Source organism: Oncorhynchus clarkii, chromosome 17 (genome assembly GCF_045791955.1).
Source record: "Oncorhynchus clarkii lewisi isolate Uvic-CL-2024 chromosome 17, UVic_Ocla_1.0, whole genome shotgun sequence".
Lineage (NCBI taxonomy): Eukaryota > Metazoa > Chordata > Actinopteri > Salmoniformes > Salmonidae > Oncorhynchus > Oncorhynchus clarkii.
Genome location: NC_092163.1, coordinates 53,702,260 through 53,727,006, shown reverse-complemented (window position 1 = coordinate 53,727,006; position 24,747 = coordinate 53,702,260). Strand labels below are relative to the sequence as shown.

The 24,747-nt window shown below is 41.9% G+C and overlaps 1 protein-coding gene across 1 annotated transcript in view; it reads left to right on the top strand.

Moving 5' to 3' along the window:
* Positions 1–24,747, top strand: part of LOC139371115 (cadherin, EGF LAG seven-pass G-type receptor 2) — an 82,909-nt gene that overhangs the window by 16,806 nt on the left and 41,356 nt on the right. Inside the window, exon 2 of the mRNA XM_071111193.1 lies at positions 16,254–16,958. Within this exon, the coding sequence (XP_070967294.1) occupies positions 16,254–16,958 (705 nt within the window). The remainder of the gene's footprint in view (positions 1–16,253; positions 16,959–24,747) is intronic.

The following is a 24,747-nucleotide window of genomic DNA, read 5'->3' as shown; positions in this document are numbered from 1 at the left end:
AGTTGCAACCCCCACCCCCAACTAACTAACTAACCACCATGTAGGCTGGCAGGCGACTGCAGCCTGTTTCATGTTTCAGCCCTGGTTAATTCATCCAGCACATTCCCCAATGACGTTTTAATATGTTCTCAAGAGCCGCTTTTTCCTTTTGATCGCCAGGATTTCAAATTTCAGCTTTTTAATTAAAAGAACATCACTAAGCGAGCATGCTCGGCGGATTTAATGAGCGACCTAACCCACTGATTAGCATGAACTAACAAATGGCTCTCTTGCTGGTTTTACTACTCCCACAGTCAGAGATTTAAACCTCCCAACTCCTACCCAGCTAAAATGCCCCGTCTACAATAGCAGCATGTGGTAAACTCCTGCTCGGCTGCTCCTCCCCAAATCTTTAACCCAGGTGAACCCACTAATGTCTCCAGAGGACTGACTTCCCCACTCCTTTGATGGAATTCTGATTGGACTGTGATCCCTGCTTGCTGATTGGCTTGTAGCAGTGGATTAGGCCTGCTTTCCTGCTGAGAGCTCTCTGGTCCTGTATGTCACTGCTCTGTTCAGGTGGAAGAGAACTGAATTTAGTTCCCATGAAACCCTAGGCAACCTCGGCCAGGCTTCAAAATACTCCCATTAAATTGTCGATTTTCACCTTGTGTTTACAAACCAATCTTTATTTTATGTTGAATGTTCCAGTCTGTCTTTTACACAATTTCATATCCATGTGGATAATTCAAAGGTAGCCTACTTCATACAGACTCAACCTTATGGACTATGGCATGCCTCCACTTTGATGTGGCTGTGCACTGACACATCTTTTTTGTAAAGGTAGGTCTCTCTTTTGATTGCACTTGACTGTAATGAATGGCCACTGGAAGCAGGGCCATATAATCCTGTCAAGGTGCTGGCAGAACAAATCTGTTCCATGACTACCACAATCCCAAGCCTGAGGAAGCTTTAATAACTGTAATAAATTATCCAGGGTCATCCAAGTGCAAAAGTCCCTCTATAATGAATGTATTACCACAGTGGTCCTAGGTCAGCTATGTCTAGGGCTGTGACTGTCATTGAATTTTGGATGACGTTATTGGACAGCCAAATGACTGCGTCACCTTTAATAAAAGTTTCAATATCAAAAAAGTAACATTTTGTTTTGACTCTCCTCTGCTTCTGACTGCATAGAAGTAGAATGAATAGAACGGGCATCCCCATTCAAGTTAATAATAATGGCATATTGGGTAGACTGGCTGCCATTGCGAGGAGCAGGAAGTAGCAAGTAAAAGCAGGAAGTGTATCTGTCATTATACAACGGGTGGGTTTAATCCTGAATGCTGATTTTGTTAAAAGCGCATTCCAGCCGGTGTCTATTCCACAATTTACCGCCGGCTAAATCTATGATGTTAAAATGACTATTTACTCTGTTCCATCAGCCCACCCATGCTATTTATAAACTTGATCGCCATTATAAAAAGCATCTAGACATTATTTCACATTTGTTTTAGACTAACATTTAGTTTTCAACAGCAGATATTTGTATACACCTTGCTGTCTATCTCTTCGACATTTGCAACGTTTCAATATTCAAAATCCACCCCCAGCTGTACCATAGTAATGAATGTGAAGGGGTCTGGAGTCGGAATAAATAAATAAATTAATCCAAATACATTTTTTAATGAAAATATGTAAATCATTATTTGAATATGTTAGTAACCCATTGTATAAAAGTTATAATGCCGTCGTTTGGAGGATATATTGGCACGGTTTCGTCTCAGACTTCGTCTCAGGCCTAACACCCCTGCCAATATATCCTCCAAACACCAGTTTATCGGGCATTATCACTTAAATATGTGCTGTGATTCAACTCAACTGACGTTACAAAAATCAGTTGACATTTTAATGAACATTTTACATTACCATGGAAATTATTGCATTACCATGCAGCCATTGCGAGTGTACCCATGATTTAGTATTGTTTTTGTACATAAAAAAAAAAGTTTTCCTTTATTACTTTCTAACCCTACCACCCCTCCCCTAATTGGAGTAAACTAGTGAACAACAACGCTTAGGCCTGTATTTCCAGCTTATACATACTATATACATTTTATAGACACAGTCTGTTTTACAATAGTTCTATTTAGTTTGTTTTTACTCCTGTTCTTCCTCTACCCTCAACCTCTCCCATCTATTTCTGATGTCCATCCTCTAACCTCAACCTCTCCCATCTATTTCTGATGTCCATCCTCTACCCTCAACCTCTCCCATCTATTTCTGATGTCCATCCTCTACCCTCAACCTCTCCCATCTATTTCTGATGTCCATCCTCTACCCTCAACCTCTCCCATCTATTTCTGATGTCCATCCTCTACCCTCAACCTCTCCCATCTATTTCTGATGTCCATCCTCTACCCTCAACCTCTCCCATCTATTTCTGATGTCCATCCTCTACCCTCAACCTCTCCCATCTATTTCTGATGTCCATCCTCTACCCTCAACCTCTCCCATCTATTTCTGATGTCCATCCTCTACCCTCAACCTCTCCTATCTATTTCTGATGTCCATCCTCTACCCTCAACCTCTCCCATCTATTTCTGATGTCCATCCTCTACCCTCAACCTCTCCCATCTATTTCTGATGTCCATCCTCTACCCTCAACCTCTCCCATCTATTTCTGATGTCCATCCTCTACCCTCAACCTCTCCCATCTATTTCTGATGTCCATCCTCTACCCTCAACCTCTCCCATCTATTTCTGATGTCCATCCTCTACCCTTAACCTCTCCCATCTATTTCTGATGTCCATCCTCTACCCTCAACCTCTCCCATCTATTTCTGATGTCCATCCTCTACCCTCAACCTCTCCCATCTATTTCTGATGTCCATCCTCTACCCCAACCTCTCCCATCTATTTCTGATGTCCATCCTCTACCCTCAACCTCTCCCATCTATTTCTGATGTCCATCCTCTACCCTCAACCTCTCCCATCTATTTCTGATGTCCATCCTCTACCCTCAACCTCTCCCATCTATTTCTGATGTCCATCCTCTACCCTCAACCTCTCCCATCTATTTCTGATGTCCATCCTCTACCCTCAACCTCTCCCATCTATTTCTGATGTCCATCCTCTACCCTCAACCTCTCCCATCTATTTCTGATGTCCATCCTCTACCCTCAACCTCTCCCATCTATTTCTGATGTCCATCCTCTACCCTCAACCTCTCCCATCTATTTCTGATGTCCATCCTCTACCCTCAACCTCTCCCATCTATTTCTGATGTCCATCCTCTACCCTCAACCTCTCCCATCTATTTCTGATGTCCATCCGGTTCTTTTTGCCATGTCTTTTCAAACTGTGCTCTTTCACTAAAGTTCTGAACCTATATACGTTTTACGGCACAGTATGTTTTACACTAGTTATCTTGTTATTAGTCCCAACCTTCAGCTCCATTCAACCCCTCCCATCTATCTCCTAACACCATCCATGTTGGATTTCCATTTGCCATATATTTTTCAACTGTGCTGTGATGTTTCACAAAAGTTCTGAACCTTTCTACTCTCATTGTTTCTACAGATAGTAAATTGAAAATATATTTATTTTTAAAGTATTTATTTTGTATTATTATTATTATTGATCGATTTGACTATGACTTTTCAGATCACCCAGTAGTGCTATCTGCAGGGTTCCTGGAGCTGTGACTAAAAACAAGCTACATATGGACAGTACCAAACAAATTATCTAATGATTCTGTCTCTTCGCAGCAAAATCTGCAGAGCTGGGAAGGTTGTATCCACCATATACATTTTAAATGTATTTATTTTTATTTAACCTTTATTTAACCAGGTAGGCTAGTTTAGAACAAGTTCTCATTTACAACTGCGACCTGGCCAAGATAAAGAAAAGCAGTGCGACACAAACAACAACACAGAGTTACACATGGAATAAACAAGCATACAGTCAATAACACAATAGAAAAAAAAGAGTATATACAGTGTGTGCAAATGGCGTGAGGAGGTAGGCAATAAATAGGCCATAGTAGTCGAGTAATTACAATTTAGCAGATTAACACTGGAGTGATAGATGAGCAGATGATGATGTGCAAGTAGAGATACTGGTGTGCAAAAGAGCAGAAAAGTTCATAAAAACAATATGGGGATGAGGTAGGTAGATTGGGTGGGCTATTTACAGATGGACTATGTACAGCTGCAGCGATCGGTTAGCTGCTCAGATAGCTGATGTTTAAAGTTAGTGTGGGAAATATAAGTCTCCAGCTTCAGCGATTTTTGCAATTTGTTCCAGTCACTGGCAGCAGAGAACTGGAAGGAAAGGTGGCCAAAGGAGGTGTTGGCTTTGGGGATGACCAGTGAGATATACTTGCTGGAGCACGTGCTACGGGGTTGGTGTTGTTATCGTGACCAGTGAGCTGAGATAAGGCGGAGCTTTACCTAGCATAGACTTGTGGATGACCTGGAGCCAGTGGGTGTGGCGACAAATCTATAGCGAGGTCCAGCCGACAAGAGCATACATGTCGCAGTGGTGGGTGGTGTAAGGGGCTTTGGTAACAAAACGGATGTCACTGTAATAGACTGTATCCAGTTTGCTGAGTAGAGTATTGGAAGCTATTTTGTAGATGACATCGCCAAAGTCGAGGATCGGTAGGATAGTCAGTTTTACTAGGGTAAATTTGGCGCTGTGAGTGAAGGAGGCTTTGTTGCGAAATAGAAAGCCGATTCTAGATTTGATTTTGGATTGGAGATGTTTAATATGAGTCTGGAAGGTAAGTTTACAGTCTAGCCAGACACCTAGGTATTTGTAGTTGTCCATATATTCTAGGTCAGAACCGTCCAGAGTAGTGATGCTAGTTGGTCGGGCAGGTGTGGGCAGCGAACGGTTGAAAAGCATGCATTTGGTTTTACTAGCGTTTAAGAGCAGTTGGAGGCCACGGAAGGAGTGTTGTATGGCATTGAAGCTCGTTTGGAGGTTTGTTAACAGTGTCCAAAGAAGGGCCAGATGTATACAGAATGGTGTCTCATGCGTAGAGGTGGATCAGCGAATCACCCACAGCATTAGCGACATCGTTGATATATACAGCGAAAAGTAAATAACTTTCTATTGGTTGCAAGAATTTTGTATAATTAAAAAATTTTAATTCTAAGTTTTGAATCCGGCATCATTTTGCATATCAGGTTATAAACCATGTGCCATGGAATCGGTACGTAAAATATCTTCCCAACTATTTTGTCATCTAAATGGCACGGCTGTACATTTTTTGGTCCTTAAATGAAACGGGTATACTTTTTATTTATCACAATTTTTTTTAACCAATTATGGTCTTTAATGCAGGGCCGACAGACAAGTTCCTTACTTTTTCCCCCTTACACTTTCCATTCTTGCGGTGATGTTCCAATTAGTTGGTTGTAATTTTGGGTAGAGCAGACATTTCCATATGTTTTTGTTGGCTGCGTGTGTGACAACTCCACCAGTCCTACAGTTGAATTTGGAAGTTTACATACACTTAGGTTGGAGTCATTAAAACTCATTTTTCAACCGCTCCACACATTTCTTGTTAACAAACTATAGTTTGGCTAGTCGGTTAGGACATCTACTTTGTGCAAGTCATTTTTCCAACAATTGTTTACGGACAGATTATTTCACTTGTAAATTCACTGTATCACAATTCCAGTGGGTCAGAAGTTTACATACACTAAGTTGACTGTGCCGTTAAACAGCTTGGAAAATTCCAGAAAATGATTCTGATAGGCTAATTGACATAATTTGAGTCAATTGTAGGTGTACCTGTGGATGTATTTCAAGGCCTACCTTCAAACTCAGTGCCTCTTTGCTTGACATCATGGGAAAATCAAAAGAAATCCGCCAAGACCTCAGAAAAACAATTTTAGACCTCCACAAGTCTGGTTCATCCTTAGGAGAAATGTCCAAATGCCTGAAGGTACCACGTTCATCTGTACAAACAATAGTACGCAAGTATAAACACCATGGGACCATGCAGCCGTCATACCGCTCAGGAAGGAGACGCGTTCTGTCTCCTAGAGATGAGCGTACTTTGGTGCGAAAAGTGCAAATCAATCCCAGAACAACAGCAAAGGACCTTGTGAAGATGCTGGAGGAAAGCGGGAGAAAAGTATCTATATTCACAGTAAAACGAGTCCAAAATTGACATAACCTGATAGGCCGCTCAGCAAGGAAGAAGTCACTGCTCCAAAACCGCCATTCAAAAGCCACAGTTTGCAATTGCACATGGGGACAAAGATTGTACTTTTTGGAGAAATGTCCTCTGGTCTGATGACACAAAAATAGAACTGTTTGGCCATAATGACCATCGTTATGTTTAGAGGAAAAATGGGGAGGCTTGCAAGCCGAAGAACACCATTCCAACCGTGAAGCATGGGGGTGGCAGCATCATGTTGTGGGGGGGCTTTGCTGCAGGAGGGACTGGTGAACTTCACAAAATAGATGGCATCATGAGAAGGGAAAATTATGTGGATATATTGAAGCAACATCTCACATCAGTCAGGAAGTTAAAGCTTGTTCGCAAATAGGTCTTCCACATTTCCATTGAAATGTTCCAGGCAGTTATATATAAACTCCAGTTGTACTTTATCAAAAGCGTTTTCAAGGTCTGCTATGAATAACAGTCCTGGTTTCCCAGATTTTTCATATTGTTCTATTGTTTCCAGTACTTGACTTATATTATCTCCAATGAATCGTCCATGTAAGAAATCTTTCTAATTTAGAATGAATAATGTCTGACAATACATTTTGAATTCTACGCGCTATACATTTTGCTAGAATTTTTGCCTCACAACACATGTGTAAGGGGCCTCCAATTTTTTTAATGGACTGGATCTTTATATTTCCCACTTGTATCCTGTTTCCAAAATAATGAAATCAGGTCAACTTGTTGAGTGTCTGATAATCTACTATTTACATAGGAGTGGTTAACCCTAACCCTCTGAGTATATCAGAAAAGGTTTGGTATACCTCATCTGTTATGCCATCCAGCCCTCGAGTTTTCCAGGACTTAAAGGATTTTATTGCATTAGGAAGTTCCTCCTCTGTAATTTCACCTTCACATGAGTCTTTCTGTACGGCTGTTAATTTGACATTATTATTTGAAAATAAATTCATACAATTAGCTTTGGTTAGAGGAGTTGGAGGAGACTGAAACAAAAACATATGCTTAAAGTACTTCCTCTTTCAAAATATAATTTGGTGAATCATGGGTGACTCTGTCATGTTGAAGATTTGAAAATATTTGGGTGCATTTTTCCCCTTATTCCACCCAGTTTGGTTTATTTTTATAATATATTACACTTGATCTTTCTTGAATAGGTTCCTTCATTTCTATTTGTTTTTCCTCTAACTTATTCTGAGCCTATATGGTACAATTTGTATTGCTATCTATCTGTTCTGTTAGACCTTCTATTTCCTTTGTTAGTATGGACTCTTGACTGAAATTGTTTTTGTTTTAGAGATGAGTACTGAATGAGTACTGAATATATACAATAAGGGGATTTTCTGTACTGATGTTATGTCGGAAAAAGTTCAGTTATAAATTCCTCTGTCCTAGGTAACTTGTTTTTATCATCCCATAGGCTTTGATTAAATGTTCAGTATACTCGCCACGTGGAAATTCAGTAAGAGCAATGTATATGCCAATTATTATCTGATGGTCCGACTGCATTCTATCCCTTATCAACACTTAAAAAAATATATACTTTTGGTGCCAACGAGAAAGACATAAGAAAGAACTCAAGACGACTAGCTTGATTGAGCCTCCGCCATGTATAACTCACTAGGTCAGGATATTTAAGTCTCTCTATATATCCACTAGTTCCAATATATCCATGACATTCGTGATTTCCTTAAGAGCATGAGGGTGATACTCATGAGTTTACATGTCAAATTGCACACGAATGCCTGGCTGTCCCGTCTTCAATAGCTGTTGTTTCCAAAAAAGAAAAACATATATATTGCCCATACATGTCAGTTACACAGTTATACGTTAGTTGTGCCAGCCCTACCCACTTCATATTAATTAGATTGAACGGTGTAGATCCAGGTGTCTCCCCCAATGAAACTATGTGATCCCAAGGTCACACACAGTCTGGTCTGTTGTCAAGATAATTGTGTGTACAAAGATATTTCAGACTTCGTTGTTTAATGGTTGGTCAGCACTTGGTAAACACGAAGTGTCAGAAATGAGGGTTACACAAATTGCCTCTGAAATGATGATCTGTGCAAGAGTTCACACAAGAGCCCCTTATTCAAACTGTACAATAACAAGTTCCATCGGGGAATTTTGATGTTCCTACGTTGATATAAACTAGCAACCGTAACAGAAATGCAATAGCTTATTGAACAGCTTGGCGATTGCGATTTTAGAGGGTGCGAAGATATGTAGCCTTTTTTCTCTCAGAGCAGATTACTAATTTATGACCTTGCTCTCTATTGAACTTGGAAATGGGACCGTGGCTTTGATGTAGTCAGTTGGCACTGAACGTGCTGCACATACTCTATCTGCTGGTGTTGAAATAACCAAGATTCTGGGAAGTGGCTCTGCTCAACCTCATTACCCACTAACCCGGAGGTACCTTCTGCTCTGCCATGGCACTCGTCTACTGGAACACACATCTGCTGCTTGACACAGCCCCCACTCTGCCCTAGATCAGCACATGCAATGTAATGCCTGGCTTACACTCGCACATTCCTACTGTATGTAATGACAGCAGTGTGATGTATAACTGCTTTGAGACCAGGTTAAAAGGTGCTATTAATATAAGATTTATAGCAATGAAGATTAATGGTACTGATGTGGTTGTCTTTTATGCTAAGTGTATGACCCCTACAGTAGCTGGAGGCTAACAACAGTTGCTGTCTTGTTTCCATCTTTGGACTGACATATAATGTACATATACGTAAACATTTATCCCAATGTGTCTGGGGTTTTTAGAAAGAAATGGATAGGGCGGAGGGATGGACGCGCCATAGGGGACATCTCTGTCCTCAGTGTTGGGGTGACTGCCCACATGATCCTGATCAACTGTGACTCGGCTGGCATTTTTTGGGCACCGGTGACGTAGAGCACTGTGCTCGAATTAGGCCGGGCACACTCCTTCAAGAGCTTCTCTGTTGTCTCCCTCTCTAGTCCTCTCTTCTCCATCTCTCTTTCTCAGTCTCTACCTCTCCTCTTGTCCCTATCGCTCCCTTTTTTCTCTCTTCAGTTTTCTCTGGTATTTATCTCAAGCTCTCCCTCTTGTCTCTCTTCAGTTTTCTCTGGTATGTATCTCAAGCTCTCCCTCTTGTCTCTCTTCAGTTTTCTCTGGTATGTATCTCAAGCTCTCCCTCTTGTCTCTCTTCAATTTTCTCTGGTATGTATCTCAAGCTCTCCCTCTTGTCTCGCTTCAGTTTTCTCTGGTATGTATCTCTCCCTCTTGTCTCTCTTCAGTTTTCTCTGGTATGTATCTCTCCCTCTTGTCTCTTCAGTTTTCTCTGGTATGTATCTCAAGCTCTCCCTCTTGTCTCTTCAGTTTTCTCTGGTATGTATCTCTCCCTCTCTCTGCTTCTGCCCCTTACTGTAACTCAACTTCACCCAGGAAACTTCAACTGTCAACATTTGTAGCTACATTGAGCATCACCTCAATCAAATTCTACAAATCATTTCAATTCTTTGCACATTTTCAATATACTTTTTTTGAATTGTCATGCGAGCCAGGCTTGTTTGGTGACTGCCTACTTGCTTCCTAACAGGCTGGCAGCCTGGCTAGGTTCAACTGACCCAAACTGTAATTTTATCACGGTGTTGGCTATAGATGGTGGAAGTCATCCAATCCTTTCTAGCCTTTTCATTGTGTTGAGGTGACATTTCTTTAGTAATGCACCAAAGGGAGCTGAATCTGTGCCATTAAACATTTACCGGGTGGTTGGAAACAGGATTCTATTAATATTTTAGACAATGAAAGTTGTCTATCTGCCTCCCAAAGGCCCCAGCCGGAGAACTTTCTCTGCTGTATGTGTAAGCCCACACACACACACACACACACACACACTGTAAGTTTGCAGTAGCAAGCACGTCAACAGTAGAAAATAATGACTAGAGATTTAGATTTGGGACTGGATGTTTTCTACAGAGCAGTCTCTTTTTATACATGACATATTCCAACAGAAGTTAAAACAGATACAGTGCACTCCAAAAGTATTGGGACGGTGAACAATTTTAGTTTTTGACTCTGTACTCCAGCACTCTGTTGTGCCCAATAGAAATTAATGTTAAATAATGTATTGTGTCATTTTGGAGTCACTTTTATTGAAAATAAGAATAGAATATGTTTCTAAACACACTACATGAATGTGGATGCTATCATGATTACAGATAATCCTGAATGAATTATAAGTTATGATGAGTGAGTAAATTGGACACACAAATATCATACCCCCAAGACATGCTAACCTCTCACAATTACAATAACACTGGAGGTTAGCATTTTTGGGCGTGTATGGCCTACATCTCCCATAAAGTGGAGAGGTCCTCTATTGTCCCACCCTCAGGCTATCAGATTTAGAGCTTCTCCCAGGGTTGATATAGGTCAGGGTGTGTGGTAACAATAACATCAAGTCATGTGTATGTTATGTATACTAGTTTGGGATCCGAACTGAATAGGGACACTATTAGAAAAGGATTTCACACTCTGACATAATCAAATGATAAATGGGATCTAGATTTACAGCAACATTATCTGAATAGCTTGATCCCTGAAGAGTTTACTATACTGTATTTAGAGTCTGGCGGGCTGTGTTACCGATGACGCTTTGTCTTAATCTTGTCATAAATATATATATATACACACACACACACACACACACACACACACACACACACACACACAGTGGTGGCTTGGCGCTCATACAGGCTCAGTGTGTGTTTAATCTCTCCCTGGCGCCACTTCTCTGCTGAGAGCATTCCTGGCACACAGAGGCCATGGGGGGGTCAGCCATAGGGCTGGCAGGGCTGTCACACTCCAGAGCTGGCACCTTGTCCCTTCACCATCCCTTCTGTCCCCCCCACCCCCTTTTCCCAGCAACAAGCCCCATTCCTAAAGCAGAGCTTCCTTCTCTACAGAGGCACCCTTTTTTGAAAGACTGTCTGGTTTCTATTAAAGAGCAGATTCTCCTCGCATACTGTTTCCAAGTCTCTTTGTCTGTCATGGACCTCTGCCCAAGCCTTCATCCAAGAATGCCACATGGCAGAGAACATAATTAAGGGAATGTCTGCTCTCCTGATACGTAGCCTAAACTTTAAGCTTCTCAATTCCATGTGTTTTGTTGTCCTATTTTCTGGCTCTTGCTCCATTTGGGGATCAGTGGCTACATGACTGCCTGTGATGATGGGCAAAGAAAAAAGGAATCCTAAAATGCCAGGCTTGAAAATAAGTGATACGCTATTATCTTGCTTTATATTATCGTGGTGAATTCTGAAGGAGTATTTATAGGCAACTAGGCATAGTTGAAGTCGAAAGTTTACATACACTTAGGTTGGAGTCATTTAAAACTTGTTTTTCAACCACTCCACAAATGTCTTAACACCAAATTATAGTGAAGTAATTTTTCCAACTGTTTTTTACAGACAGATTATTTCACTTATAATTCACTATCACAATTCCAGTGGGTCAGACATTTACATACACTAAGTTGACTGTGCCTTGGAAAATTCCAGAAAATTATGTCATGGCATTAGAAGCTTCTGATAGGCTAATTGACATAATTTGAGTCAATTGGAGGTGTACCTGTGGATGTTTTTCAAGGCCTACCTTCAAACTCAGTGCCTCTTTGCTTGACATCATGGGAAAATCAGCCAAGACCTCAGAATTTTTTTTTACACCTCCACAAGTCTGGTTCATCGTTGGGAGCAATTTCCAAATGCCTGAAAGTACCACGTTCATCTGTACAAACAGTAGTACGCAAGTATAAACACCATGGGACCACGCAGCCGCCATACCGCTCAGGAAGGAGACGCGTTCGGTCTCCTAGAAATGAACGTACTTTGGTGTGAAAAGTGTAAATCAATCCCAGAACAACAGCAAAGGACCTTGTGGAGATGCTGGAGGAAACGGGTACAAAAGTATCTATATCCACAGTAAAACGAGTCCTATATCGACATAACCTGATAGGCCGCTCAGCAAGGAAGAAGCCACTGCTCCAAAACCTCCATAAAAAAGCCAGACTATGGTTTGCAATTGCACATGGGGACAAAGATCGTACTTTTTGGAAAAATGTCCTCTGGTCTGACGACACAAAAATAGAACTGTTTGGCCGTAATGACCATCATTATTTTGGAGGAAAAATGGGGAGGCTTGCAAGCGGAAGAACACCATCCCAACCGTGAATCACGGGGGTGGCAGCATCATATTGTTGAGGTTCTTTGCTGCAGGAGGGACTGGTGCACTTCACAAAATAGATGGCATCACGAGGGAGGAAAATTATATGTATATTGAAGCAACATCTCAAGACATCAGTCAGGAAGTTAAAGCTTGGTCGCAAATGGGTCTTCCAAATGGACAATGACCCCAAGCATACTTCCAAAGTTGTGGCAAAATGGCCTAAGGACAACAAAGTACAGGTATTGGAGTGGCCATCACAAAGCCCTGAACTCAATCCTATAGAACATTTGTGGGCAGAACTGAAGAAGCGTGTGCGAGCAAGGAGGCTGACGCAGTTACACCAGCTTTGTCAGGAGGAATGGGCCAAAATTCACCCAACTTATTGTGGGAAGCTTGTGGAAGGCTACCCAAAACGTTTGACCCAAGTTAAACAATGTAAAGGCAATGCTACCAAATACTAATTGAGTGCATGTAAACTTCTGACCCACTGGGAATGTGATGAGAGAAATAAAAGCTGAAATATATCATTCTCTCTACTGTTTTTCTGACATATCACATTCTTAAAATAAAGTGGTGATCCTAACTGACCTAAGACAGGGAATTTTTACTAGGATTAAATGTCAGGAAGTGTTTAAATGTATTTGGCTGAGGTGTATGTAAACGTCCGACTTCAACTGTATATACTTAAATAGGCCAATTATGTGACATAATTAAAATATTACATTCTTTTTCAATTATGCAACTTATCAAAGCTGCTGAAGGTCTTCTGACTGACATGTGACATATGATTCAGCATGCAAATGTCAACAATGATTAAAAAGTGAAAGCAAGATGTGAATTGCCACGTTTAAGGATGAGTTTGCTGAATTGTGATGAGCTCAGTGCTGTCATGATAAAGATGGCACTGGTGCCACTCGTCACTACGTTGACTTGAAGGATAGGATGTGGTATAAGCTTTCTTAGACAACTTTTTTACTGTGCAGTTACCATTTCATGATTGATACAAGGCGTGCCAATGTACACAGCTAAGCCTGTGTGGGAAAGGCACCGAGACACTACTTTCATCTCCCTAGATTAAATGTTAAATTGAATCTCGCTTTGCCCCTCTTTCCCAAAGCATCTGACTGTTTTCCATTTTTAATGTCCCTCTGACACGTTCTCCTCACCAATTTGTTTCTGTGTGAATACCTTTCTGTATGCACAGACAACACAGATATGTGTGTCTGAGAGAGAAGTGCCCCTTCCCAGTCCTCCCTCCAGCTCTGTTCACTCTGCTCAGGGCCTGAAGTGTTCCAGTGCGGGAGTGGCAGCAGAAGGATTAAAGCAGTGTCAAGACATGCTGCTCAGTCTTCCTTTCTCTCTGCTTCTCTACTCTCTTCCCACTTTCTCTCTCATTTTGGCGCTGGGTGTTTAAACATGTCCTGTGCCAGCCTGGGATCCGGTAGCTTCCACAGTGTTGCTGCCTGTTTGTGTGGTTGGTTGGGTTCTCTCCTCCACCAAAGCTCAGCTGAGGGGTTCTGTTCTGTTCTCTGGCCCACATCCAGAGCCCCCAGACAAAGAGACTATTGATTACAGTGGAAAGGGAAGAGGAGGAAGAGGCTGGGGCTTGTTTTCACGACAGGTTTGATTTGATTAGGCGTGTTTTATGTTTGCCCTTCAGGCAACAGACTAGCAAACACTGCTACAAATAAACCCTCTCTCTCTCTGCTGACCTTAAACACACAACGCTGTAGATCAAATGTATAACAGAGTCAAGAATAGGATTGGTTTCAGATCTTTTTTGGACAATTTTATCTATTGATTTTCACAAAGATCCAGACAGACGGAGACAGGAGACTGGATGACACTGTAACAGAGAACATCAATAACACCAGTAATATGTTGTATACATGTATTGTATACCTACAAATCCTTACAAATGCCTCAACCACAGAGTCTATTTGAGTTGGTGAGAAGAGATGGTTGGATGATGTTGGAGAGGGCCGTGATTGTTTAACTTATGATTCCTGAACTGGGATCATGTTGCCTTGTCAGGAGCAGAGGCATGTATTCACAGATGCCAAGGAAGCCAGGTTTCCCTAACAAATGGACCAAGAGAAAAACATTTCTTTCATCTCTCTGTGTTTCATAAATGTCCTTCAATTCGCAAGAGACTGAATGTATCTCACCGGAGAAAGCATCCGAGCGAATGAAACAGCCCCGCTTTTGTCTGTGTGTGTAGCCCATCTATCTCATCTCTGGTCACAAAAAGTATGACATTGTTGCTGCCCGTAGCATTGAATGCAAGGGAAGCCAGCGATCATTTGTCTTCACTTGATAATAAAAAATAAAAAAATAGCCAATCAACGTTGAGCTAAACTGAGTAAGCTCAGCTGTGAAGGGTCCTGGCGCACCAAAAAAAAGGGAAGCCCATTTTGGATTTGGCTTCACACCAATTACATCAGAAGCCAAATGTCATTGACAGAAAACTTTAATTGTTGCATCTCGTGTCGTTGTCCTCCGATGGCTAGCTATCTAAAATCGTCCCTTTCCTAAGTTAGCCATGGATGGAGATAGGGATTTGTACTTGTGATGTCAAGGCATATGAACTAACAGGTTATAGAACAAACAATGCAATTATCATAACACAGGTTGTAATATGGCCTTTCTTTCCGTGGCTTTCCCGGTGATTGTATCCACGTACCGCTACTATCAAGGAGTTCTGAACAACAGAATACATTATGTATTTCTGCTCTTTGAATACATTTGCAACCTGAAGGCATCTATTTTTAATGGAGACCTAGGTTATAGCTACTACCTGTGATATGGTTCAGGTTCAGCCCATGTCTTTTTTCAATGCTAGCACTGATGTTGTGTAAGTTCTCTTGATGAGAGGATCCTTTAAAATTGGAATTGCTTCCTATTGATGGGTCTTTTCTGCTTGTTAGCGACATGGCTTACTTGTTACTCCACTTTTTGTCTCTTGTTATTTCTGATGATGAGCCTGTCCGGTTTTTTTTTCATTATTTCACTCACTGTGCAGTCCTCAAGATGATATTTTCTTTAAGATGTTTTCCTCTGTGTTGTCAATGTGGTTTACAGTAACTGGAATGAGTTCTGCAAATCAGCTTACTAAAGGAATCACTCAATAGGGTTTGACGTATATAAGGTATTGGATAATTGTGGGCTGAGATGTAGTTGTAATGCAAGGCCGTGGGAAGGAATTGATAGGATGGCGTTTCAAACAACAGTAGTAAAGGCTAGAGAAGGATGAGCTGTCCTTGTATGTGAAGGGGAAAGGACATTTTAGATGTGTATAGCTCATTATACAGACAACTGAATAGCCTTATTTTATTAACCCTTTGGATGCAGGGAGATGGATATCTGTGTTGTGAATACATGCAAAAAAGGTCCAAACTGAGTTTAAAAATGGTTTATTATTATACATTTTGGGGATGGAAAAATGCTTTCAGTATAAACCAGGTGTATTAGCTCTTCTATGTACTTTCCATTTTTTTTTAAACAATATAATAATATAACAATCACCAAAATAAAAGCTAAACAGTTCGGGAGAATTGAAAAATTGGGACCCTCGTTGATTTTGTCAAAATGTTTGAGCATTGCATTAGCCATGGCAAAATGTGTAGAAAAATGTGTAGAATTGCAGGAAACAATCTTGAAAACTGCTAAATTCTCTCTGCTGCCAAGATGGGGGGCCTCTAAAATGTCTTACCCGGATTGAACCCAGTCGCATTGATTGTCAAGCCTCCTGCCACTCCCACCATCTAAGCCCCTTATATATCCAGAGAAAAACCTCTACTGTTTGTGATATAAATCCAGGTTCTGTATTATTAATACTGTGCTCCTCTCCTCTTTCTCTCCTGTCAGATGGGATCCACTCTGTGTCGGCCCAGTGTCTGCTCCAGGTCACCATCATCACAGACGAGATGCTCTCCAACAGCATCACACTGCGATTGGCCAACACTTCCCAGGAGCACTTCCTGTCCCTGCTATTGGCCCAGTTCCTGGAGGGCGTGGCCCGTGTGCTGTCAGCTGACCGCGAGGACGTGGTGGTGTTCAACATCCAGGATGACACGGACGTCAGCGCCCGCATCCTCAACGTCAGCCTGTCTGTTGCCGTGCCCTCGCACAGGGAGGACCTGCCCGGGGGAGGAGGGGGGCGCGACAGGGTGGGCAGAGGGGCATCAGGGGCCAGTGGTGGGGCAGAGTTCTTTGGGTCTGAGGAGCTTCAAGAGAGGCTGTACCTGAACCGCAGCCTGCTGGCCCATATCTCTTCCCAGCAGGTGCTGCCCTTCGATGACAACATCTGCCTGCGAGAGCCCTGTGAGAACTACATGAAGTGTGTGTCTGTGTTGAAGTTCGACAGCCTGGCACCCTTTGTGGCGTCCGACACCATCCTGTTCCGGCCCATCCACCCCATCGCCGGGCTGCGCTGCCGCTGCCCCACGGGCTTCACAGGAGACTACTGTGAGACAGAGATCGACCTGTGCTACTCCAAACCCTGCGGAGCCCACGGCCTGTGTCGCAGCAGAGAGGGAGGCTACACCTGCGAGTGCCTCAATGACTATACTGGTGAGTGACCTCTCTCTGGATTTGATGTTTCATAACAGATTAAGAAATTTCACTTCGTAGATATAAACTGTCCTTAAATACATCTAAAAGCATTGTATTTGGCTCAAAACGTTCTCTAAGACCTAAACCTCAATTAGAGTTGTACATAAATGGTGTGACCATTGAGTAAGTTGAGCAAGCTGAACTCCTAGGTATAACATTGGATGGTCAATTATCATGGTAAAGTAATATTATCATACAAAGTCATACCACCCTGCATACCACTGCTGGCTTGCTTCTGAAGCTAAGCAGGGTTGGTCCTGGTCAATCCCTGGATGGGAGACCAGATGCTGCTAGAAGTGGTGTTGGAGGGCCAGTAGGAGGCACTCTTTCCTCTGGTCTAAAAATATCCCAATGCCCCAGGGCAGTGATTGGGGACACTGCCCTGTGTAGGGTGCTGTCTTTCGGATGGGACGTTAAACGGGTGTCCTGACTCTCTGAGGTCATTAAAGATCCCATGGCATTTATCGTAAGAGTAGGGGGTGTTAACCCCGGTGTCCTGGCTAAATTCCCAATCTGGCCCTCAAACCATCACGGTCACCTAATAATCCCCAGTTTACAATTGGCTCATTCATCCCCCTCCTCTCCCCTGTAGCTATTCCCCAGGTCGTTGCAGCAAATGAGAACGTGTTCTCAGTCAACTTACCTGGTAAAATAACGGAAAAAATAAATATTGACAAAGTTGTTGTGAAGATGGAGTACGTTTCTTATAAAACACAAAAAACAACTGTACTAGTTGTTCAAGCCTGGTCTTGTCCCATTTTGATTACTGTCTGGTAATATGGTCAAGTGAAGCAAAGAAAGACCTAGCAAAGCTGCAGCTGGTTCAGTACAGAGCAGCACACCTTGTCCTTAACTGCACATACAGAACTAACATCAACAGCATGCATGCCGGTCTTTCCTGGTTGAGGGTTGACGAGAGAGTAACTGCTTCTCGTCTAGTTTTTATGAGAAATATTACTGTGACAAATTACAGATTGTCTGCATAATCAAATAACATTCAGCTCAGACACATTACATACCCCACAACACATGCCACCAGGGGTCCAAAATGAATTCACAGCAACGCAGTTTTATACAGAGCCATGATCGCATGGAACCCCCTTCCATCTCTAATTACTCAAGCAAACAGAAAAATTACCTTTTAAAAACAGATTCAACGACAACTCATGGAATGGCAGGGACTGTGAGGGGAAACACACAGGCGCACTGTAACACACCATTTTTTTAGTTACGTTGTTTGTATAATTTTTTTTTTGTATTTTGAATTTGTGTAACTGTCCTTGTGTATCAGTGATTTTAGTACTTGCCGTGTTTTTTGTGGACCCCAGGAAGAGTAGCTCTTGCTTTTGCAAAAGCTAATGCGGATTCGAATAAATAAACGAACAAACGTACATTTCACATAGAAAACCACTTGCACATACGTTCAACATTTTTCATCTCCTGTATTTATAGTGAATAGCCTCATTCCGGTCATAGACACAACAATGACAATATGCAACGACATCATTCTTGCCACATGGTCATAAAGTTCCTTTTCGTATCTAATGTCCCACGGGAAATTCTATGGATGTATACATCATCAGTCATTCATGTCATCCTACCCTCAGGTCTATATATTGACCCTGACATGTTACAGCCTGGCTAAAGGCCTATACAGTGATGGAACCCATTCAGCTGGACAGGCAGTGTGATGACTAGTTGATTTAATAATCCCTAGACCAATTAGGTGGGACTGCGTTAAACATGCGCCAGCCGGTTAACTGTTCATACTTCCTACCCTTCCCCACTGTTGGAGAGAATGAAAAGTGAGTAAAAACCATACATCTCAATCCAGCAGGGATCAATGGAAGATTATGAACGGGTAAAAAGGAAGTATGTGTAGGAGGAAGTCTGGATCAACGACACGTTCTGTTTTTGTTGAGCTAACATCAGGGTCTTACAATATGAGTGCTTTGAAGACAGGCCAGGTCCATCATGGTGCACCAGAGTGTGGTATTGTCACAGATGGAATAAGATGTCTCACAGGATATATAAATCTGAAGCAAATATGGTGGGAGATGATGGAGCTAAATGAAACTTGGCTGACATTCTGCAAATTTTCAGTATCGATTTAAACATTCAATCTCAATACAGTTTTCTGTTCCCAAACTAGAATCTGCTATGAACAGGGTGCACTAAGAATTGTAGACTTAACCAAAGTTTCAAAAAATTGGGTTGTTCCGAGTGCAAGGGCGAATTGAGTTACTGCGCACTTCACAGAGAAGGCGTTCCCTAATGAAAATATGACAAAACATGGCAATAGGATCTCGCTAGGTCGTCCTTGGCTCTGCCCACCACCTTGCTTTTTCTGCCCATTATGCTTAATTTGCTCCAATTGGAAAAGATGCTGACGATATATCTTTGGTTAGTTACAGGTATCTTTGGTATTGCCTTCCTGGGGCCTCTCTTGGCCTGAGGTCCTGTAGAGCTTGTAGCATTACAGGGATGAGTGTGTCTGAGAGGGGGGAAACAATAGTAATTTGGCCGGTCAGCAGCAGAGTATCTCTGGGAGGAATAATGGAAGGAAGTGCTGAATTATGTATGGCTACAGATGGAGAGGGAGAAAGAGAGTGCGCCGCCTTGTCTTAATAATGCCCCCTGGTAAAAAATACCTGGAATTGAAAAGTGTAACAAAGAATACGCTGTAGAGACGGGCTGTGAGGATTGGTGCTAAGGAAGAACTTTTAAAATGTTCAATTTTTTGAAGATACTGAGGTACTCTAATGCTAAGCAATTACTATCTCAGCCTCAATCTCAAATGGGTCTTCTTTTTCCACTTAAAGCAGATTTAGGAAGGGAAGATGTGCACACTGCTCCAAATATTATGCATATCAGGTAAATATCAAAGACGATCTGGTTTCTCTCTGCTGAAGGTGAGAGAAGTAGACAAACTAAGAGTGGATGGGGAGAATGAGAAGGGAATGGAAATATGCTAATATGAGTGATTACCAGAGTTTTTACCCTCTGCTTTATCCGATGGTTATGGAGTTGTATGAGTTAATTTGATTTCACCCAAGCCCTGCTCTCTCCCTATGTGACACATACTATGTTCTTTGAAGTTAACCGCTGTTCTAGTTGGATAAAACCATGAAATGTGGTTGGATTCTCGCTCCTTTCTAGAAAGATGGATTCAGTTTTTAAAGGGTTGATCTTACATGTACATAATTGTTGTCACTTTTACTAGACCATTGGGTTATCTCCATTTAATAAACAGCGTATACAGTTTAAAACCCTCTTGTGTGGTTCAAATCTTGGCAAGACCAGACCTTGTTTAACCTTATTTTTTACAAATCACTATGATAATATTGCGTTTTTGTAGATCTGTGTTTCTGGTTTAGGTTAGCTAGCTAGGTAGAGGGTGTTTTTAGTTTTGTTTGGCTTCAGATATTCTCTGCAGCAATACAGTGAGGGACTCGTATCCACCACCACCACATTTTGAAATGCAATGATCTCTATATATTATCATCTCTAGATATGATACACTCAATTAACCCTGCAGTCTCTACTCCAATTTATTTCACAGATAGAATGCCCCTTTCAGGATCTGCTGCCTATGTTTTAGGATATCATATTGACTTTGGAATTCCCTCCAGGTCTATGCAGCTAATTAAATGGGCCACCGGCACTGATTACAATGGTGATCAATTATAGTGGTAGTCTCTTATGGTCTCTTCAGTGGATTAGACACTTAAGGGTATCTTCTATATTATGCCAAATCAATGTATTTATTTTTTATTTAACCTTTATTTCACTAGGCAAGTCAGTTAAGAACATTCTTATTTACAATGACGGCCAAACCCTAACCCGGATGACGCTGGGCCAATTGTGCACCGCCCAATGGGACTCCCAATCACGGACGATTGTGATACAGCCTGGAATCGAACCAGGGTCTGTAGTGACGCCTCTAGCACTGAGATGCAGTGCCTTAGATTGCCGCGCCACTCGGGAGCCCAATGTGTTTCTGCCACTTCCATTGGACACATTCTGATTGTGTGGGAGAACATAATATGTTGTTCTAATAGTGAGTGGGTGTCACTGAGGTTCCGGTTGAGGACCACTCTTTCACATGGTCCCTACTGTTGTGGGTGTGTGAGAGCTGAACTGTGGAGGATGATGGTGTGTGTGAGCCATGTCAACTCAGCAGAGTGATCCTCATCAATCTCACTTAGATCAGGGTCTGTACCGCGTTGAGCGGGCTAGCTCATTTCAACTTCACCTCCTGGGTGTGCCTACCTGCTGGGTAATCAGAGTAGTAATATGATCGAGACATGCAGTATGTCTGTGTTAGCGTGATTCATAAATCATCAACTTTTGCCTTGCTCTAATATTTGCTCAAACAAAGCCTCTGAGAGAGCAGTCAATCTCTCCTCTCCAGATCTATCCAAGACTAGGCTGGGTTGATGGGGATGTCCTGGATGCAATCTACAGCTCCCGTTGTTCAACATGACTGACTGTTGGATTTGACACACTCCCACTGTGCTGAGAGCCACTGTGTATGGGTGTGGGGGGTCAATTGGCTGCTCTGTGTGTGTGTGTGTGTGTGTGTGTGTGTGTGTGTGTGTGGGTGCTGAATTGCCTACTCCATGTGGGTGGGTAGGTAATTGCTGTGTGTGCGCTCGCGTATGTATGTGTGTCTGTGTTCCCATGCTTGTGTGTGGTGTGGAACTACAGGGGCCCGTGGGCGTTGCCAGATGGCAGTATGATGGAAAGCGAGAAAAAATAACAGAGCAGAGCAGCCATCAATTTCACTCATATTGGGAAGGACTGAGCGAATGATTAAGCCTGGCTGACTCAGTCTGGTACAGGACAAATGGACTGAGAATACTCACATACAACAACCTACTTTTAGCTCTTACTTTTAACATGCTTTATATACCATCTCCTCAGCTCCAATCTCACTACAGTATACTGCGCTGCAGCATATTTCTACACACACTCTGCCCCATATATGAAAGGAGGCCCCAGTACAACACGGTTGTTGCTGCTGCAGACTTTTACTTTGATCTAATCAAGCACTTCTTTATGTTGTGGTTAGTTCAATCAGTAGCCTATAGCACACAACTGCTGAAAGCTTTATATTTCAGTGTTTGATGTTGTATTAATCAATTAAAAAATCAAAGCATGTCGTAGGAATGCCTCATGGAAAGCCTCCAATATTACACCAACTGAATTTGAATTTGGCAGATCATAGGATTGTGTTTGGTGAGATATTAGATACTGTTATTCATATAACGCTCCTACAGTCTCGGTTTTAGTCCACTCACCTCTGGTCTGGCTAGTTCTAAAAAGCAGCAGTGTTGTTTCGTGTAAGCCTGTCATCTGGTCCAGGTTCATCGCCTGGCAGGTGGCGTAAAGCACTACTTCAGTGTTTTGGGGTATCTGTACCATTTATATTTTTGACAACTTTTGCTTCATTACATTCCTAAAGAAAATAATGTAATTTTTACTCCATACATTTTCCTCTGACACCCGAAAGTACTTTTATGCTTAGCAGGACAGGAAAATTGTACAATTTATGCACTTATCAAAAGAACATCCCTGGTCCTCCCTACTGCCTCTGATCTGGCGGACTCACTAAACACAAATTTTTAGTTTGTAAAGATGTCTGAGTGTTGGAGCGTTCCCCTGGCTACTTTTGATACAAGTATATTTTAGCAATTACATTTACTTTTGATACTTAAGTATATTTAAAAACAAATACTTTTAGACTTTTACTCAAGTAGTATAGACTGGGTGACATTCACTTTTACTTGAGTCATTTTCTATTAAGGTATCTTTACTTTTACTAAAGTATGATAATTGGGTACTTTTTCCACCACTGCACCTGGCCCATGCTACAGTGTGTTTGGCGGGGTGGGATCACAATTATGCCACTCTTTCACCTTCACTACTAGTGACTGGAATCAGTGGATGGGATATAGAAAAATGTTTTATATACCATCACCCCTACCTGATTTACATGGTAGTCACACCAGGTTAGCTGCAACTGAATAAATGAAGTGTATTCTTCCAGCAAACTGTCAGTATGATTGGTGGGTTGGTGTTGTGTTGAGTAAGCCCTGTCGATAGTGCCAGGAGCGTGTAGTGTTGTCGTCCCAGCGTTGAGTTATCTTAACTCTTGTATGCCTTCACGTCCTTAGGGAGAAACTGCCCATCTTAGGACTCTCTACCACTCTGTTTCACTTAGGAGAGGAGACCATGCGTTTCAGTTACCTAGCAGCACAGAAACGCCCGTTTCCATTTTAGATCTGTAAAGGGGTCTCAGCAGGAGGAGTTAGTTACAGCCCGTCATTTAATCCCCCTGTTTCTTCACACACCATTGTTTTAAAAGACGCAGCTTAACAAGTACACTAATCTAAGGATCATATGAATTAGTCATGGTAATCATTGTCTCTGTTATCACCACATTAGATTCAATAAAGATTAGTGAAGATGATGCCAGCTATGGGCTGAGACTGAAAGGTTTCTGTGTGTGCCTATTCTTCTGGTGACTCTTATCTATTGTGTGATTCATTGGCTGTTGTTGTGTTTGATAAGCACCTCTGTCTCACCTCTGCTGAAGAGAACAGAACCCCATTTTTATTTTTTTTTAATCTGAGTGCCTTGTCAACTGGGGAGATTTGATATGGTGGTTGGAGACGAGGCGTGTGTGTGGCATTAGTGTGTTGTAATTGGTTTAATAAGGTTACCCTTTCAAGTCCCTCATGAAAACATTACATGTTAATATATGGTAAAATCTGAGGAGAAATCCAACAACCCTACTTTCCTTTTGGAAATGCTTGTATTTCAAAGTGCCACATGATTTTATAGGTACATTTTCTCATGTTCTCCACAGTATAATGCTTTCAGAGCTTTTGAATTGCCGGTTTTATATCTATTGGATTGCCACAAAATGGTACACTTTCTCTCATTGATATTTACCATACTTGAGTAGTTTAAAGTGTGTGGTGTGTCTCCTCCTGCCTAAAACTGGTCCCATTTTGACAGCCTTAATGATTCATATTTGCAGTAAACAGAGAGTTGGAGAGGGCAGGGGTAGTAAATGCTTCCAAAAAATGGATTTTCAAGCTCCTCACATGGCCCAGCTCACCTAGCAACCGAGAGCTGTTGTTCCAGAACCCTGCACCTGTTGTGGGAGGGCGTCCCAGAGGGATGCCTGACAGAAAAACATTGGCCTGTTTATTCCCAGGTTACCGTATAGACAACAGAACAGGCTCAGGTGACTGCAGGGTGGAGACCGGATGCTCACTATAATGTCTCTTACTGTCTTCTGTACAGTTTCTAGATAGGTACTTACATGGGGTATAGCCAGTACAGTTAATGTGTGTAGCTGAGCTGGTAGGCATTTTGATGTAAACAGAATGCTACTATTTCTCCTTTCTGAGTGTTAGAAGATTTTTCTACCATAAAAAATACGTAATTTTTGATCTGCGTATGATTGTAACTGTATAAAGAAGAATACATCACATTTAACTTTGAAGCCTCCTCAGTGAAAATGAGGCCACTGTAGAGCCCAAGCTGACTTTAGAGGAAGTTGAAGACTATCCCAGTGGCCCGTTTCCTACAGTAGCCCAGCGTTGGCTACACCACATCAAGCCCTGACTAATGTCCCCTCTTCCCCTGATTTGTTTAAAGAGACAGAAGTAACTTTTTGCCTGAGGCGAGTCACTGATTAATTTCCTCACGACTCATGCAGTTAGTTTTTTCC